The 20,389-nt window shown below is 39.3% G+C and overlaps 1 protein-coding gene across 1 annotated transcript in view; it reads right to left on the minus strand.

The window, feature by feature from the left end:
• The window catches only part of LOC135101694 (uncharacterized), a 67,791-nt gene that overhangs the window by 11,992 nt on the left and 35,410 nt on the right, over positions 1–20,389 (minus strand). Inside the window, exon 4 of the mRNA XM_064006017.1 lies at positions 843–976. Coding sequence (XP_063862087.1) covers positions 843–976 — 134 coding nt within the window. The remainder of the gene's footprint in view (positions 1–842; positions 977–20,389) is intronic.

Consider the following 20,389-nt stretch of genomic DNA (forward strand, 5'->3'; position numbering starts at 1 on the left):
CCTCCTCCTCCTCCTCCTCCTCCTCCTCCTCCTCCTCCTCCTCCTCCTCCTCCTCCTCCTCCTCCTCACTTGTTTTTCTGGTGCTTTTAATTTTCAGTCATGCATATATCGCTTCCATTTTAGGTTTTTCCATGGTGGTTCGTTGTATTTTTTTCCTTTTTTTCTCTTCCTTCCTCTAATTTTTGCCCCGTGAAAAATCCTTTACCACTTGGACCATTTTATATTTTATATTTCAGTGCACCGGATTTTTATGCGCATTTTACCTCAACAATTTATCACTTTTAATTCTTCTTTCTTTTTGTCTTTTCTCTCTCCTATCCTGCCTGATGCTGCTGTTTCTGTTATATCTTAAGCTTGTCCTGTCCTCCTCTCCCTCTTTCGATTCCTTCATTTCCTCTTTCTTCTTCCCATCAATTATACACTGTCTCCATTAAAATTCCTCTTCGTCCCCTTCCTCCTTCTCTTTTGTCTTCTAGTAACCTCGTAAGGATCACCAGATCTGTTGCTGCTTGTGCATCCTCTGTGTTCCTCCTCGTCCTCTTCCTGTTCTTCATTATGATGAGGATAACAACAACAATATGAGTAATGATGGTGATATTACAGTTCTGCCGCTGCTACTACTACTACTACTACTACTACTACTACTACTACTACTACTACTACTACTACTACTACTACTACTACTACTACTACTACTACTACAATGACTACCACCGCCACCACCATCACAACAACAACAACAACAACAACAACAACTCCAATTACAACTAGTACAACTTAACAACAACACCCTTATCATTATCATCACCCTCATCATGACCATTACTACCACCCAGACTCACCATGTCCCCGTTAATGAGCCACTCCAGCTGAGGTGCGGGTCGGGCTCCGGGCGAGGTGCAGTTGGCCACCAGCTGGTCTCCTCGCGAGTACTCTGTCCTGGAGACTTGCAGCACGGGGAAGCGGTCGGGCACGTCTGTCAGGGAGGAGAGACGATCAGAGCGATGAGAGATGATGGACCATATTCTGCAGAACTTCTGCCCGCATCTCCACTGCATTCAGAAGCCTCTAGTTGAAGTCAAATGTTTTTTTTTTAATGATGTTTTTATAGTTCTAGTGACATATTGGCACGATTTTTACATTATTGAAAGTAGAAACACTCTTGACAATCCGGCTGATCATCTCTGTGGCTTTGGAAAATAGTCATGGTGAGAGAGCAAAGCCATGAAAGCTAAGGGAGAGGGTGAGGCAGGATAGTTGAGAGTTCAGAGGAGGTAATTAAGATAACATAAGGAAATTTGGGGAAGCAATGAGTAGCAGTGACAAAGGAATGGGTGAGGAATAGGGGAAGTGGGCAGTGAAATGAAGCAGGGCAGTATGGTGAGAAGATTTGGGCAGAGATAAGTGGAGCTAATTGATAAGGGTATGAAAAGAAGCGAGGTAGGAAAAGGAGACAAAGATGGAAAGGTAGGGATAAGAAGGAAGCCAAGAGAGGGGGGAAGAGTATTGAGAGAAGCGAGCGAGGGAGAGGAAGATATGGAGGGAAAGGGAGAGAGATGGAGGGAGACGGAAAGGGAGAGGAAAAGGAAGGCGTGAGAGGAAAGAAGAGTGGTTAGATTCTTCAATATGTTTCTGTTTCTCATTTGGTTGTTTACGGGGAATCATTCAATCACTTCACATTTCGCCTTGTCTTTGATGTCACAATTATCTCTCTAAGGAAATCAAAAGGAAACTCAGCGCCGTCGGGGAGTTGCGAGGACTCACCTGTTTTCCTGCTTCCTTGATGAACTCGTGCAGATGTTGGAAAATAATGAAAAATCAGCACGGAAATAACAGCGCTTGATATATGCGTATGATTGTGTTGAGGCGTCACGTTCTCGCATAGTAGCGTTTTTTAACTCGGGGTGCTGAAGTCAGTATAAGGAGGTGGCGGGAAAATGGTGCATACATGACGGTACAAAGTTAGTGTCCCTCAAAACGGAGACAAAAAGCATCAAGATAGGTATATTATTTGACAACAATGTACTTTTTTGCTTTATAAACATTAACTTCTTTTCAAGTGTTAATGTACTTTAGCATAGTGAGAAAGAACACTTAATTCATTGCTTTTCGCCTATATCACTGGCATCCTCTGTGTTTTATTTCTGGAAAAAAAAAGAAAAAAAATCCAGCACTACTCCACGTTATCACTGCAGTAGTGTTGCAAATGTAGTCTGTGTCTGCCAGGGTTATGGGTGCTAGACTATCTACGCCTGACTAAAGGAATGCTGAGGTTGGAAAAGGAGAAGAAACGCTGTCCTGTAGTCCTGTAGTGTTAGTAGTAGTTATAGCTTCCCTACGTTGTTTCGTTTTTTTTTTTTTTTCTGCGATATTTGGTTGTTTTGTTTCACTTCGATACGGTTAAATATTTTGTTAATCCTCGTGTGCAGTTTTCTCGCTCATTTTTTTTTCTTCTTTTTTTCCGGGTTTCATTTTTATCACTTTCCTTGGCGAATCTTTCATTTTTTGCCTTCATTTTTATTTTATTTTATTTTTTTTTTTTTTAGTTTGTGTGTTTCGAGGGTTTGCATTCTGCGCGTGTGTATCTGTCTTATTTTTTATTAATTTTATTAATTTTTTGTCTTTATCTGATTCGTTACATTTTTACATTTATTTACATATTCATCTGCTTACGCTTTTCCCATACTAAAAATGTACACTTTGTGGGATTATTTGGAACATTTGGCGTTCAGCTACTACTAATCAAAACATTTTTTTTTTTTTAATGAATACAAATTTTATAATATACTCGTCCTAATTTTCTTTAGCAAACATGGGGATATATTTAAAGCACACACACACACACACACACACACACACACAGGGACACCTTCATCCCGAGTGAAGGGTGTGCCGGTAAAGTGGCCCTGATAAGCTTTATGTCGGCTTCTAGTCAAGTAAAACAAACACCTTTTAGACATGAAGGAGGAGAGAAAGTTGGGAGAGTTTACGGCGCTACAGTTTAGAGAGAGAGAGAGAGAGAGAGAGAGAGAGAGAGAGAGAGAGAGAGAGAGAGAGAGAGAGAGAGAGAGAGTAAACGCGCCACCACCTTCTCAGACTTCCAGACAGCAAAGAGCATCTGAAGCAACAAGAATGTGGTGATTAATTTTCCCGAGAGAAATGTGTCGAGGCTCACACCGGCGCGCCAGACGATGGATTGAGAATAACTGCGAATAACTGTACTCGGATAATACATTTGCAGTGAAACATTACGGCTCTTGAGAAGGAAATGGTTCAAACTGTATGAAATATGCATATCTATCTCCCTTCCCACCCCCTCCCCCCCCCCCCCCACACACACACACACACACACACACACATGTCTAATCTCATTAATTTCAGAGCAGTAATAGTATTAATGAGTGAATCCATCAAAAGGAAGGGCCGTGAGTCATTATTGAGTTGAGATGTTACGTGGCAAAGTCTTGATAGAGGGTAACATTCAGTGACTTCGTTCTTCCTTCCATTCCTCTCCTCCCCCTTCCCTGTCCTGCTCAGCCCTGCCTACCCCCTTCGTCTGTCTCTAGGTCTGAACGGTGATCAATACGGCATCACAAACCATCCCTCGCCTGAGATGTTGTTGACACGCTGAATTTAAGGCATTAATGTGGTGTGGGGAGAGAGAGAGAGAGAGAGAGAGAGAGAGAGAGAGAGAGAGAGAGAGAGAGAGAGAGAGAGAGAGAGAGAGAGAGAGAGAGATACTGCAGGGAGCACGGTGTTATCATTCATACAGGCAAACAAGCGTAATAACTAAAGAATAATATTTGATAAATATTTTTTTTCACCGACATGACTTTTTTTCATTTTTTACACCGGTATTTCAACTTTTCTTATTCATATGTTAATCTCGTATTGAATATAAGTGAAATTTTTAAGTAACTTTTGCGATGGCTTTATAGTGTATATTCAAGTACATAGTGTATCGTAAATAGATAAATAAATTGGTTATTATCTGAGTTTTACAGCACATCCTCATCTTAGCTCATAATAAGCCTGAGAGAGTTTTTTTTTTCAATTTTTTCCCTGTGATTGCTAGGACTAAGGTGGACTAGTTTATATTTCATTATTACGTAAGAGACGGCAGGGTGTTGCTGAAGTAGAAAAGTGTTCTGGCAACTTGCATGTAAACCACTAATAGAACTGATGATGTCATCGACCTTTTTTCTTTCCCTCTCGTTATCTTTGCACTGGAATGGCTTGGAATAGACGGGCAGCCGACAAGCGTGAATGTAGAAGGTCAGTTCAAGCTTTTGTTCTTTAGCGAAATCATGGATGTTGTTAATAATGATGATGATACTTGTTTGTTTGTTTTTTTTTTTTTTTTTTTGTATTTGATAGCAATTTAGTGTCGTAACGTACTTAAAATCAGTTACAGTTTTTATTTTTCTTTGACATTACATTTCGCCTCAAGTAACTTCCTCTTTCAGTGTAAAACCTTCCAGCCTCATGTGCAATTTCACTGAGGTAATCAGCATCCTTTCCCATCTGTTGTATTAACCATTTACAGTTATACTTTCCCAGTCTTGGTCTTTGTTGCACTGTCTGTAGCACAGCAGCATGCATGGGCCATTTCACTAATCTTGTAGCATCCGACTCTCCCTCAGACAACAAGACTAAGCCCCACCCGTCTCTGTCCTCACGCTCCAGTAGTTTCGACATTTACTTGATCTTCGCGTTATTTATTACGAACGATTGTTCTTAATGTGATGTAGAGTGCAGTGGTGGTGGTGGTGATGAAGGTCAGTATATCTTGCTGTGTTGTAATTCCTTGTTCCAGCGTCTCATTGTTCTTACTTGTTGATGTTACATTGAGTTGTGCATGGAATTCACGTCTTTATGTTTAGTATTCTGGCTATTTATTTATTTATTTTATTTTTTTCTAAACGGATGTTGAAAATTCAGTCAATGTGTGTGCTTGTGTCTTGTGTGTGTGTGTGTGTGTGTGTGTGTGTGTGTGTGTGTGTGGTTTGTGGACGGTGCGAGCATATGTGAGTGTGTGTGAGTGTGTGTGCGTGTCAGCCAATATCGGAAGACGCTGGTTGTCGGAGGACGTGAACGCATTGTGCACGTCTCATGAATGTTCCCGCGCACTCTAAAAAGAAAATAATGATAACAAAAGATAAAAATAACTGACTGCTCTTGAAATACACACACACACACACACACACACACACACACACACACACACACACACACACACACACACACACACACACAGAGAGAGAGAGAGAGAGAGAGAGAGAGAGAGAGAGAGAGAGAGAGAGAGAGAGAGAGAGAGAGAGAGAGATACTAATACGAACACAATTGATCACATCCAGTCTTCGGCTTGTCAGGATCGTGGAAGCGTCCCGGCATGAGTGAGGCGGCGCCCTTGGCGGTAACAAGACTGTAAGATGCTCCCGAAGGCGACACAAACGGGCTAACTTTGTGCCGTCGTCGCCCCGAGCTGCCTGGTGACCCCGTCCAACTTATTGTTTGTGTTCACTGGCGCGACTGACAACCTCGCCTGCTGCCCGCTTCTTGATTCTCTTCTTGTTGTTCTTGTTCTCGTTCTTGTTCTTCTTGTTGCTCTTCACCCTCTTGTTCTTGTTTTCGTTGTTGTTGTAATTGTTGTTGTTGTTGTTGTTTGTATTTATTAATTTCTACGCCTATTTTTTTTTTCGCTCTTTCTTCATTGTTGTGTCGTTTTTCTTTTTCGTTTTCATTTAGATTTTTTTTGTTTCAGGTTTGTGTTAATAGTACTTTTTACTGGCGTTGTTTTCGTGTTTTGTGTTTCATGCTCGCCGGATAAAAAATATCTACATTGGAATATGACTGGAAAAAAAAAACGAGAAACAAAACACAATAAGGCATCTTTTGTAACGCGCACTCTTTCTCATAATTTGTACTACCACCATCACCACCACCACCACCACCACCACCACTAATACCACCACCACCACAAACACAGACACTACTACCATCAAGAACACTAACAATGACTACAGCAACTACATTAACAACACCATCATTATCCAACGAAACACACACACACACACACACACACACACACACACACACACACACACACACACACACACACACACACACACACACACACACACACACACACACACACACACACACACCAAACCTACCTCTAACCTCACTGCCAAACACAAGCCCCCTAAAGGTCTCGCGCTCCATCTTTCCCTTCCCAAAAGGCAGCAAAAGATAAAAGGCATGTAACCTTCCCCTCCCACCACCACCACCATCTCCTCCGACCCACCTTCTCTTACTCCCTCCATGACCTGAGCTATAAATCCTTACGCTATGCTCCTCTCTACGCCTCTATTAAATTTGTAAAACCCTCACGTTTCTCAGTTGTCTCTTTAACACTTCAGTTTTTACATCACCTCACTCTCTATCTCTTTCATTGCCACCACATCATGGCTTTTACTCTTCAGAATGTTTCTATCAGTGCCTATCACTAAAATGTTTACCATCATCTCCATCACATGAAAATCAGCCCCTGTGACTGCTTTTTGTGGTTAGGTTGGATTAAGTTAGTTTAACCTGTCATATGTAATTTTAACTTCACTTAATTTATCCTAACGTAATCTGTTCTAACTTCTAACAAGTGCAGCTGGGATGGCTGATCTTGTGATTCCCTTCCCGACACGCTTTTCTTTTTTCTTTTTCCGCCACAACTCATCAGCCACCAGCCTCCATTACATTTTGGCTTCACCAGGATGAAAATGGCACTCGGTTCTCAAGCCTCCAATTTAGTTCAAAGAGTTTACACTCAGGATGCGCTGCGCTGCCTGGGCTCTCTTTTGCCGGCGTATTTTGGGCTTGTTAAGGTATTACAGTATTTGGTGAACGTTGTTAAAGGGAGAGATTACCTGTGTGTGTGTGTGTGTGTGTGTGTGTGTGTGTGTGTGTGTGTGTGTGTGTGTGTGTGTGTGTGTGTGTGTGTGCGCGCCGTGGTTCATCTTTGTAAAATATCTCGGAAAATATGTAGAAGTTTAGGGAAATGTTTTACTCCTGACTTCAGATTTAAGGAGGATAATGTTGTAGTTAAAGAATGAATGGTCATCTGTTCCTGTGCTCTTCAACCTTTTCTAAGTTCTTGCAACCTTCTAGGAGCTTTCGTGAAATTCATCCACCTCGTTCTTAGGACAATTATTTAAAAAAAAATAATTACATGAATATTTAACATTTTCTCTAAGTTAGGACTGAAAATATATAAATGAAGCTATTAGGTCTCTAATTTAAACACAAAACATAGCTACTCGGTCCTGAATAATTGTTACATTGGTACTGAATATATAATAAAACTAAATGCCACATCTCAAACGTGTGAGGTGCGAGGTGTCCCTGAGTGTAATATACTAATATATATGAATTTGTAATATTTTCATCTCAATTTAAATTAATTTGTTACAAGACACAATTTACTTCCAAAAACATATTTATTTTACTGTGCACTCGTATACACACCTGCCATGACATCTTCCCTTCCATCCACCCATATTCTCCAGATTCCATGGTAAAAAAACTCATGCACCCCGGTTGACTACCACCGATCTATTCCATGCCGATATCTCTCTCTCTCTCTCTCTCTCTCTCTCTCTCTCTCTCTCTCTCTCTCTCTCTCTCTCTCTCTCTCTCTCTCTCTCTAATCCTCCATCTCTTCATTTTTTACGTAAACAGCCAACTCGTAACCTGAATAGAGAAGAAAAAGTTAAAGGCTATTCCATTCCCATTCCCTCCAGGTTAATGATGAGCACCTCTACGTTCGAGGAAAACCAGTTTATATCTGTCTTTTATTTAACAAGTTAGGTAGAGGATTTGGTGTACGCTTATTAACCATTTTTCCATTAAGGATAATACGCGACGCTCATTTGTCCTAAAGGTACAAGAACATTAGAACATAGGGAAAGGTACAACGAGCCAGTACACCTACATATGTCTGTACATCAACCCTTTCCATGTATTTGTCAAATCTGATTATTAAGTTCTTTGATTCTGTCTTAAGAACTTGATAGGAGCGTGTATTGCAGCCATTAAACAATGCATTTGAGAAGCAGTGCTCGTAACGTAATAGAAATGTTGATGGATGGTTAATGACAAGTCTATTAGTGTTGATGTGTGCATAGGTAAATGTGGATTCTTCTTCTTCTTCTTCTTCTTCTTCTTCTTCTTCTTCTTCTTCTTCTTCTACTACTACGACTACTACTACTACTACTACTACTATTACTACTACTACTACTACTACTACTACTACTACTACTACTACTACTACTACTTCCTCTTCTTCCTCTTCTTCTTCTTCTTCTTCTTCTTCTTCTTATTATTATTATTATTATTATTATTATTATTATATTTTTATTATTATTATCATTATTATTTTTTTATTAGTGTGTGTGTGTCGTCGATTTTTTAGTCACAAATGAAAGGTAAATTACAAGTGATGATATACTGTAGATGTCCACGTTGTAAGTGTGGAATGTTGCCTGAGGGAGTAAAATAAGTTTAGGATGTGTACAGCTCTATATAATTCCACACAAAGTCAAAAGCAGTAATTACTAACACACACACACACACACACACACATACAACGATCGCAACTCAGTAATCTTATTGTCTTCTCGCAGTCAACGTGTCAAGCATGCAGTGCGGACGCCTGTTTCTTCATAATTACGAGCTAAATCGCTGCCCTCAACAAATATAACGTGTTTAGATCCGTATCCCTTAAGTATGAAACAGCTTCGAAGTAGAGAATCGAAGCTTTGGGAACCATTCACTCAGTGTCGCCGTGTGTTGTGATGGTGTGCGTGTGTCAGATTTTGTGCTCCCTCTAGTATGATTAGTGATGAAGACAGAACAGAACTGACGAAGCCCTTCCCGAAGCCTGTCCCCCACCAGGTATGTTGAGGGAGTTATTCATGTATATAGGTATGTATTACTGATGTGTAGTGAAGGATACAGAGAATCTCTCGCTAGGCAGCCGGGGAGGTGACGCAGCACAGCAGGGAATCAGAGTCGCCAGTTTATCATACCTAATACCATTATGTTCTACCGGCTTTTACATTCTTTGAGACTGTATAGTATTTTTACCTCTTTAGTGTTATCAAATCAAATTAATGGAGTTCAAAACGGGAGGTTTGTAACGCCTAAGAACAGGGAAATGGGCGTGTGTGGATGGGTTGGCGGTGGTAAGTGGCAACATTGTAGTGTATCTCCCTCCCTTCGTCCCCATATGACGAGAGCTGCGACCCACACGTGCTGCCGCCAGAACACCCCTTGGCATATAGTAAGCGCTAATCATCACTTACAATCTGCAGTCAGGTATTCCCTACATCTTCAACACTCGTGCTCTTCTTTATCACCGTCAGATCAACCGCTGCTCGATCTTCTCCATCCCATTTCATACATACATGATCCTTCTGTGTCGCCATCACTTAGACCGCCACCACCACCGTCACCACCACCGCTGTTATTACTTCCAGAACGACCACCACCATCAGCACCAATCAGCGTTCTCCCATCACCACAGTCTTCTCTTTTAGCACAATAGCTCCTGCTGCCTCATAACTAATTATTCCACTTGAGGAGAATTGCGAGAAATAAATGAGCAAGCATGCGTTACTAAATGTAGATAAAAGTGAATTCATACTTCATTTGCTACTCAAAGTACTTTATTTCCTCTGTCTGTCATCTCTTGTACCATATAAAGAATAGATACAGAACACGGCATTTATTTTTCGAATTCCATAATGAGTTGTATCTTATTTCCCTCGCAGCCAGTCTTTCCTCCTCGCTCCGGGTTTGCCTTTACCACACATAATTTCCTTAGATTCTTGATTGCTAACAGAATAAGACCATGTAAGGAACAAAGAATGAGATTACTAAGGTAATCAGGTATTCGTTCCTGAGAACAAGGAAAAGCATGAATATATGAGAACTTAAAGTCAGGGGAGTGCCAGTGGGCAACCAACCGCATGTGTGAGGAAACAGTGTTCCCAGATATAATAATAATAACGGTTTGCTTATTATCTGTAATTTGGTTACATAATTGTATTAATTAGGAATTTTTAAAGAATTTGTTCTTGTATTTCAGTTTTGATTTGATAACTAATAACAATGATGATAAGTGTTCCTTCACTCGTACTGGTGATAATTCCTTTATTTTCGAAGCATATCATTACCATGTTTCAGTTACCTTACCTAAATTAATGATGACTTTGAAGCTTCTTTGGGTTGTATAAAAGATGAACTTAGGCACATAAAACAGACAATGATATTAACAGTGACGTGGATCACCAAAGAACGTATGACAGTCTGGCTGCTCCATGACAACGTTTTTTTTTCCTTTTCTGGATATTTTAACAAACAAACAAAAAAAAAAGAAATAAAGAAAAAAATAGTAATAATAATAAATAAATAAAATAAACATTTGTCACAAAATGCGAACACAGTTCTCATGAATACACGAAACACTCAAAACAAATTTTTTTACGTGCGCAGTACTGCAAACAGAATACGCAATACCACGCACTGGTCGAGTTCTTTAAATTACGGCGAAAAAAAATGTTTTTGTGGTAATTTCCCTGAACTCCCTCCCCTTCCCTCGCTTCATTCCCTTCCCTCTCTCCCTTCCTTCCATGTACAGTATCGAGTAACGTCATAAATACCACATTAACTTAACAAGGCGCCATTTGCAAGTATACCAAACACTTAAGATCCCCATTTGATAATCGTGTCATGTTCCAAAATCCAGTATTTACCTTCCCTACTCGCAGGTGTGTACGTGTGCATGAATAAATGATAGAATTTCGTTGATCAAGTTTTCTCTGTAAAGGATTAAGGGATATTATTTTCTCGTCCGCTGATTGGGTGTGAAAGCAGCGAGTTCGGAGGGGAAGGGAGAACGAGAGGAGCGAGGTGAGGTCAAAGAGGGAAAAAGTGCACAGAGAGGGGAGAAAATGTTAGTGACGCCCCCTTTTACTTCCCGAACCCGGAGCGTCGCGTGTTTTAAGAGGATTAACCTTTAGAAAATGCTCTACATGTTGATTAATTTGACGAATAAAATAGGGAAAGTAGGTAGCAGTTCCACAGGCTCATCAGGCCGGGCGGGGAGCCTTCCCGGGATGAAAGAACGAGAGAATGTAGTGTTTATCCTTAACACTAATCCTGCTGCCGATGCTGGTCCTCCTCCTCCTCCTCCTCCTCCTCCTCCTCCTCCTCCTCTTCCTCCTCCTCCTCCTACTACTACTACTACTACTACTACTACTACTACTACTACTACTACTTCTACAAATACTGCTGCTGCTGCTGCTGCTGCTGCTGCTACTGCTGCTGCTGCTGCTGCTGCTGCTGCTGCTGCTGCTGCTGCTGCTACTACTACTACTACTACTACTACTACTACTACTACTACTACTACTACTACTACTACTAACTAATGGTACAACAGCTATTACTATCACTGTCATCACCATCACTAGTTCTGTTAATGGTATTTTTATGTTTTTACGTTGTGTGTGTGTGTGTGTGTGTGTGTGTGTGTGTGTGTGTGTGTGTGTGCGCGCGCGCGTGCTTGCGTGCGTCCGTTTTTTTTTTCTCGAGAACCTTTTCGCCAAGTTAAATGAATAATATATATATATATATATATATATATATATATATATATATATATATATATATATATATATATATATATATATATATATATATATATATATATATATATATATATATATATATATATATATATATATATATATATATATATATATATATATATATATATGATTGTATCCTATATATATATTCGCTTTATCCGGAGCCATAAGTAATCAAACAAATTAAAACAATTTAAAAACCGTCTGCAACTGGTCAGAGGCAAGACTTTATGATGGCTTTGCATAGGAAATCCCCTCCTGTTCACGCGTTGCCCACCTTACAGAGAAAGACTTTCCTTCATGATTAATATGTAGAGGAGCATGAGCAGCAAGTAAAGTTATCATATACCATAAGATGTTGGACAGAATGTAGTAGTTACTGATGCACTACTGAAGAATAACATCACATTACAAAAACAGGATGTGGGAATATACGTGTGAAAGGTACGAGTAATTAATAGTCGCTATGAATCTAGTATCGTGTTCGAAGTTAAAGTTTTGTACTGAGTTTCATCCTTTATTCTTTTATCCTATTTATTTATTTATTTATCTATTTATTTTATTTTTATTTTTATTTATTTATTTATTTATTTATTTATTTTATTTATTTATTTTTTTTTTGCGAAATCTAAGTAAGATGACAGTTTATCATTTTCTTCGTAGGGGTACTGGTGTATTTCCTTTACAGGGGTACTAGTCTGTTTGGTTTACATGGATACTGACTGGTCTGGATGTTATAATGTCTGGATGTGTAGTAATGTTTGGGTGAATTTTCTTCTCTAAGCCTAATTCTTTTTAAGTGTAAATGGCTCAGAAAGTCAATATCAGCGCTCTTTAGAGACTGTATTGAATATTTTCACCTCTTCTTCATCCAGAACCATCCATTATTGTCCATTATTCCTATTATTACCCGTGATTCCACAGCCACACCCCATCGTCCACGTATCTCTCCCATCAGTACCTATTACTTTGTTGTAACTACTAAGCATTCCCTAATTCTTACTCATTACTACCCATCTCTCCCATCAGCACACATCACTATTACAGCCACCTATCAGCTCCTTATCCTTACCCATTAATACCCGTCATTGAACATCACTCCCATTACCACATGTATCTCCCATCACATTTCATTAGTACCCATCACTCCATGATAAGAACATAAGAAATAAGGGAAGCTTCAAGAAGCCATCAGGCCTACACGTGGCAGTCCCTGCATGAAATATACCTACCTATTTCCACCTATCATCCCCTTCCATAAATCTGTCTAATCTTCTCTTAAAGCTTCCTAATGACTCAGCACTAACAACTTGATTACTGAGTCCATTCCATTCATCTACCACTCTATTTGAGAGCCAGTTCCTTCTTATTTCTGTTTTTTAACATAAATTTTTCAAGTTTGAAGCCGTTATTTCTTGTTCTATCATGGTTAATGATCCTAAGAATTTTGCTTGTCCCCCTTGTTATAACCCTTATACTTCTATCAGGCTCTTTCTTAATTTATGTCTCTCTAAAGCTTCAGTCTCTCTTCGTAAGAAATACTTCTTATCTCCTGTATCCTTTGTCATTCTCCTTTGTACTGATTCTAATAGTCCTATATCCTTCCTGTAACATGGGGACCAGAACTGCACAGCGTAGTCTAGATGAGGTCTGACCAGCGCCAAATATTTAATACTACTTCTGGACTTTTCCTTTTAACACTTCTGAAAATTAATCCTGATACCCTATTTGCCCTGTTTCTGCCCTTTGCGCATTGCTTTCTTAGAGCTATAATTCCTTAATCTTTTTCGTGCCCTAAACCTACCAAAGTTTCGTTGTTTATTGTGTACCTGATGTGTGGGTTTCCTCTACCTACGCTAAGTACTTTGCATTTGTTAATATTAAACCGCATTTGCCATTTGTCTGTCTATTGGTTCATCCTATCAAAATCTGCCTTCAAGTCAATGGCATCCAGTTCTGACCTACCTATCTTCGTGTCATCCGAAAATTTACTAACATCACTACTAATTCTACTATCAAAGTCATTGATATTTATATTACAAACAAAAATTACCCTAACACTGATCCCTGTGGCACCCCGCTAATTACTTGACCCCACTCGGATTTAGAGTCGTTTATGACAACTCTGTCGCCTCTCACTTAGCCATAACCTTTTCCAGTCTAACACCTTCCCATCTGTCCCATGCGCCCTAACTTTTCTAGGTAGCCTCTGATGGGGCACCTTGTCAAACGCTTTACTAAAGTCCAGTTATAGGATATCATAACTATCACCATTATCTGCCGCCTCGTAGACCTTACTGAAAAAAAAAAAAAATTAAGTTCGTCAGGCAAAACTTCCCCTTCGGGAAGCCATGCTGTGATTGACTTATCAATTCTTGTTTGCCTAAATGCTCCCTAATGTTCTTCGTTATTATTGACTATAATTATTATTATTTTACCTACAAGAGAAGTAAGCTGACAGGTCTATAATTAGTCGATAAGGTTTTATCTCCTTTCTTAAAGATGGGCACTACATTCCACGTTACTACTTTCCACTTGACTCAAGAGATTTCCTAAAGACAGAAACTAACGGTTCACTAATAACATCTTTGTATTCCTTAAGTACTCTGGGATATATTTCATCTGGTCCTGGTGACTTAAACTTTTCAGCCTATTTATCTCCTAATTTCACTATCTCTTTAGTGATGGTAATATCTGTCATCTTCTCATTCTCTTCTGCTCCAAATATCTTCTCACTACTCGGCATTTTCTGCATGTTTTCCTGGGTGAAGACAATTAAAAAATCCTCATTCAGAATTTTATTAGTCTCTTCCCCAGAACTAACCAGCTCAGCATCTGTTGTCTTTAATGGACATGTTGTTTCCCTATTCTTCGTCCAGTATACCTGATAAAATCCCTTGGGGTCCGTCTTCCCCTTGCTGGCTACATTTAATTCATAATTAATTTTAGCTTTCCTCTTTAACCTCTTGACTCTTCCAACTAATTCATAATATAGTAGCCTTAAAACCTCTTCCCCTGCCTTTAACCTTTTATGTATATTTCCCTTCCGCCCTATGTAGTGTTTTAACCTAACAGTCATCCATTTAGGATCATTCTTCAGTGTTCTTATTGCTCTATAAGGGATGTTTGCTAACTGTCTTGTGTGTAATTTATCAACGAAATATTTATACAACTCCTCTACATTTACTTCCCCTTCTCATCTCGGCCCCTTCCATCCTCTCCTCTCCATCTTCTGCTCGCCTCGACCTCACCTCGCCCTCACACCTCACCTCACCTCCCTCACCCTGTCTTATCTCTCTCAACTCCGTCCTGGACCTTACATCCCTCTGCGTCCGTTGTCAGTCAACTCCTTGGAGGTACCTTTTTAATCCCTCAAAATCTGCCCTATTAATGTCAGGTATTTTACTAGTGCTTTTACTTTTAAAAGTATCCTCCCATTCTGATTTGTACATAACTCCAACCTCTACCTGCGTGACTGCTTCCTTCCTGAGTTAGAATTAAATCTAGAATATTATTCCACCTTAGAGGTTCTAAGATTACCTGTTTAAAAAAAGTTATCCTGAATTACCTTAAGAAATTCTTCTGTTTCACTGTTACCCACCATCAGACTCTAGTCGATATTCCTAAAATTAAAATCTACTACACATACCTGATTGTACCTGCCTGCTCTATTTATTTCCTGCCATAGTGAGTTGTTAATTTCCTTTGCACTATTCGGTGGCCTGTTCACTATTCCCAGTACTACTGATTGTGATCCATCCTTAATATCTACCCATATCGTCTCTGTTTTGCTATCTGTTTTAATTCTATTATTAATACAACATTGTAATGTGTCCCTAACGTACAGCGCGACGCCGCCTTCTCTCCTGTTTTCCCTGTCTTTATGTAGAACAGTGTATAACCATCTATCTTAACCTCTGGATTAAATAATTTTCCTGACATATCTAACCAAGTTTCTGTTAAAGCAGTGGTATCAAGGTTCTCTACACAAGCCATTGCTCTAAACAAGTTATTATATTCAAAATACTTCTACAATTTGTGTAGTAAGTACTCAAGCTATTCCTCGCCTTCTCTGAGCTTGTTTACTTTTCTAGATTTAACTAATTTCTCCTTTTTTTTTTTTTTTCGTCCTAACAACCCCTTCTTCCCTCCTCACTAACGCCCACCATTCTCCATCCTCACCCATTGCTACCTATCACTATCCTTCTCCACTCAAGTTGTAGTAATGATAATAAATTGTATATAAAAAGTGTGTGTGTGTGTGTGTGTGTGTGTGTGTGTGTGTGTGATTAAATAACTGAGAAGGGGAATGCACACAAACACACACACACACACACACACACACACACACACACACACACACACACACACACGGAGTGAACTGCATGCTCATTATCCTTGGTAATTAATGTCCCCTGATACGGAGACAAGCCACAGGAGGGATATTAATACAGGGAGCGCGGGGTTGAAGGCTGGGTGGGGTTAAGCTGGGATGGACTGGCCTGCCTTGTGTTATTAACGGCTTCAAGGGGTGGGAGATGCTACAGAGGTGAGAATACAGGAAAAATTTTGGGCCTTCAGTACGGTGAACTCCTGTGTTAAAGAAATGGTGGTGAGGTGAAGATTCGCTGGGTAAGTCGTGGGTTTCTGTTAGTTGATTTGTTTATGTTTCTAGTGGTTGGAGTTTTTTCACACATGTAAACTATTTTTTTTTCTCGAAACGCACCACTATTAGCAGATTCCTTTTATTCATTTTTCTTTCTTTTGATACGTTTTTTTAAGGAATTTTTACCGTTTTTTATAGTAGTTGCACGTAGTTTGAGACTAGTTTAGCTGATCTGTTTTTTTTTTTTTTTTTGTACCCTGCATGTTTACAGCGACGGTGAGATGAGGGGCCTTGAAAAGTAAACGCTAGCAAAAAGTCTGGAAAGTGATTTTTGTATTTAGTGAGGAAATGAAAAATCATAGTAGAAAAAAAAAAAAAACTTTAATGTTGGTCTGTTGTGGAATGATTGGCGTGAAGAAAAATGGTAATGGTACGCGTGCGCACACGCACACACACACACACACACACACACACACACACACACACACACACACACACACACACACACACACACTTCCATGTCCCTTGAATTCATTATGATTAAAGTATTTGCATTTCCTCCCATCTGCTTATTATGATTATTACGAGTATTTTGGAGTAAATTTCCTTTACTTTGTGTAGGAACATTTTTTTGCTTTTCTTATTCGTTCTCCGTCGTCAGGTATGATTCTGTTTTATGTCTAGCGTGTGTAGAGACCATTTCGTGTGTTATTTTTGAAAGACTATTCTCTCTATTTTAAGAACTAATCCGTCAGCAGTCACGGCATGGCACGCTCGTCTCCCGCTGACAAAGACGGTCATTCCTACACTTTGCCATCACGTGTCTGTAAATCTTGATTGGATACAGTAAGTGATCACAGACAACCTGATAAAAGTTAAGATGTCTGTTACTCTTTTTTTTTTTCTTCTTCTTTACATAAACTAATCCGCGATGACTGGAATCCTTCATGTGAAAATTTGGAATCGTTCATGTGAAAATTCTCGTAGCGTCCATGATATGATTGGCCGAGCTCTTGCCATTGTCTTTGGAAACTTTTTTTTTTATCATTACTGTTTAGTTTAAAATATGTTCATTCACTAATTTATTTGTCATTGTCAAATAATTTATTTTAGGTAGGTTATATTTTTGTTTTAATAAAAAGCTGAATTAGCTGGTCATTTTTTTTTTTCTCAAGACAAACCGATGCACTTCATTGCCTGATTATTTTCTTCGACTCTCCTCCTCCTTTTGTCTTCATGTTCGTTCACGCACCGCTGTATGCATCTCCTTCCTCCTGATTGTTATGAGTATTCTAATCGATTGTATTCGCTTCAGTTTGTGCAGTGAACTATTTTTTCTTGTACAGTCTCCGTTGTCAGGTATTTTATTATTTTTAACGTGACGAGAATGGAAGCATGGAGCGACAGTTTAGCATTATTATTATTATTATTATTATTATTATTATTATTATTATTATTATTATTGTTATTATTATTGTTGTTATTATTGTTGTTTTTGTTGTTGTTGTTGTTGTTGTTGTTGTTGTAGTATTATTTATATCTATTTTTTTTTTCACCTTGGGGTGCGTCATCTTGACATAAAACGAGGAAAAAGAAATCAGTCCCAGTATTAAGTCACGATTTCTCAAAAAATATCCGTATACGATCGTAACTCAGCCTCTCCTCATATTAAAGTGTGGTGTGCCTTGGTGCTTTATTTTTATTATCATTATTATTATTATTATTATTATTATTATTATTATTATTATTATTATTTATATTTCAGTGTTATCATTATTATTATTATTATTATTATTATTATTATTATTATTATTATGTGTTTTATCCTGAAAATCATTTTTGGCTGAAATTTTCGTTGTACATTTATTTTTGTTCAGGCTCTCCCTTTTCTTAATTTTCCAAGTACGGATGCCCCATTCAGGCAACCTTGAACATTTAACGGCTACTGATAGGAAATAATTAACTGTTCCCCGAAAGTTTGAGCTTTTATCGTAAGACTGTGAAGCACCTGTCACTTTATGCTCCCTAATGGCCGCTATGAGTTCCTGCAAGAATCTGAGTGGCTGTCGTAACTGGATCTTGGTCTTCCTTACGCTGGAGTGTTTGGAAGCAGCTGCAGTCTTCCTGGAGGTCTGAAGTGAAGTGTGTTGCCTGTTCTTTATATTTTTTCGTGTTGACGTTTCTGTGCATTCTGTTATTTTCTCCACTTTCATATTACTATTACTGTATTTTTGTATGGGTAGTTTTCATATTGATCTCTAAATGGATTATGTAAATTTCTTTATCTTTTACCGCCATTTGTGTGAGACTATCAATTATTCATCCCCGGTCGAGAGTTTTTGGCCAGTACTCCTTTATATGTTGAGCCGTCCACTTCTGTCCTCGCTTGGCACGTGCCTCCCGTCCACTACCAAGATAAACAGTCCAAACGTTCGCAGCAATACACTGCACTGTTAGAAAACACAATCGACAGCAGAGATCTGTCCCTGACTTCTTAAATTCGATGAGTTCCTCCCCGCGAGGCTCGGCTATGATGAGGTGCCTCACAGCAGCGGCACTGGTTGTCCCTTGCACGATTTTAGGTATTAAATTTTGATCGAGTCGGATTATTTGGAATTAATTTTGAGGGCAGGTTTCCCGAGCGTTCGATGCTGAATGACGTTTATTTTATTTCCAAAGAACGGCTTTCTTCGAGTATTTTTTATTTTTTTTTCATTACAGAGAACGTACTTTGTATTGTGAAATAAAGGAAGTATTCATATAAAGTTAATAATGTACAGTAAAATAAAGACGCTTGTAAAGTCTCTCTTTACGTAATTTGAGAATCATGCTTTTCCATCCTGACAGCTACGTCTAAACTACCATCTTATTATTCAATAGCAATTAGTACCTTTTTATCCCATCTTTCCCTTACATTTTTTTGTAGTGTCTTCGTTACGTTTTGCTTGGACCTGTTTATTTCATCAGCTCTATTCAATTCCTGATTCAAATCGCAAACAGAGACGCCACAGGGATCTGCACATTATATGACTAACGGTCAGTGGCTTCATTACACCAAAAATAACATAAAAAATGGAGTGAAGTCCTATGCATGTTACCAACACATCCACTTTGCTGTCGGTTTTATCGCTTGCTTCGATCTCCGTGCCTTGCCTGGTATTATTATCACGGATGATTGCACTGTAAATTTTACATGTTGCAGCGTAAACAAGGCTGTGCTGTGTGGTGTCTTGCATAACTCTTCATTTCCTTCTCATCATTAAGACACGTGCACGCCGCCGCTTCTCGTGTTTCCTGCTTCGTGAAAATTACTTTCCAGAAAAGAGTGTCGGGTAATCTAATTCGAAATTAGTTTATAGAGAGAAGAGCGAACGTGTGTGTGTGCGTGTGTGTGTGTGTGTGTGTGCGAGTTCATGTTTACGTTTACGACTTACCTATGTGAAGTGTTTGTCTATCACGCCTTTGCAAAAAGAATATAACTACATCACGAAAAAAAAAAAAAAATTATCTTGCCTTTGAGAACACACACACACACACACACACACACACACACACACACACACACACACCAGAACATAACACTTGGCCCACATCTCTCCCTGTAGCTTTTCTTTGCAATGGCTCCACGGGACTCCAGAACACGCCTTTCCACTCCTGCCGTCACTTCCTTCCTGCCTCGCCCTGCGGCCTTTGTCTTCCTTCCTCGGCCGCATTTCTTTCAACTGGATAAATTCAGGACATCAATTTGGGAGATCCTCGCCGGCTATCTCAACCTCGCCAATAAATCGATGGCCAGCAAACACAGACACTACAGGTGAGAGAGAGAGAGAGAAGAGAGAGAGAGAGAGAGAGAGAGAGAGAGAGAGAGAGAGAGAGAGAGAGAGAGAGAGAGAGAGAGAGAGAGAGAGAGAGAGAGAGAGAGAGAGAGAGAGACTGATCGCTCTTCAGCAAAGTTAGGGAAGTCTGGCATGAGTCAGGTTGAGTAAAGGAGGGTTTCTCTGTCTCTGTCTCTCTTTCTTTCCGTGTTTTTTTGTTTACTAGTCTCTCTTGTTACCTTTGTGTTTGGGTCTGCATATCC

This window comes from Scylla paramamosain, chromosome 6 (genome assembly GCF_035594125.1).
Source record: "Scylla paramamosain isolate STU-SP2022 chromosome 6, ASM3559412v1, whole genome shotgun sequence".
Taxonomy (NCBI): Eukaryota; Metazoa; Arthropoda; class Malacostraca; order Decapoda; family Portunidae; genus Scylla; species Scylla paramamosain.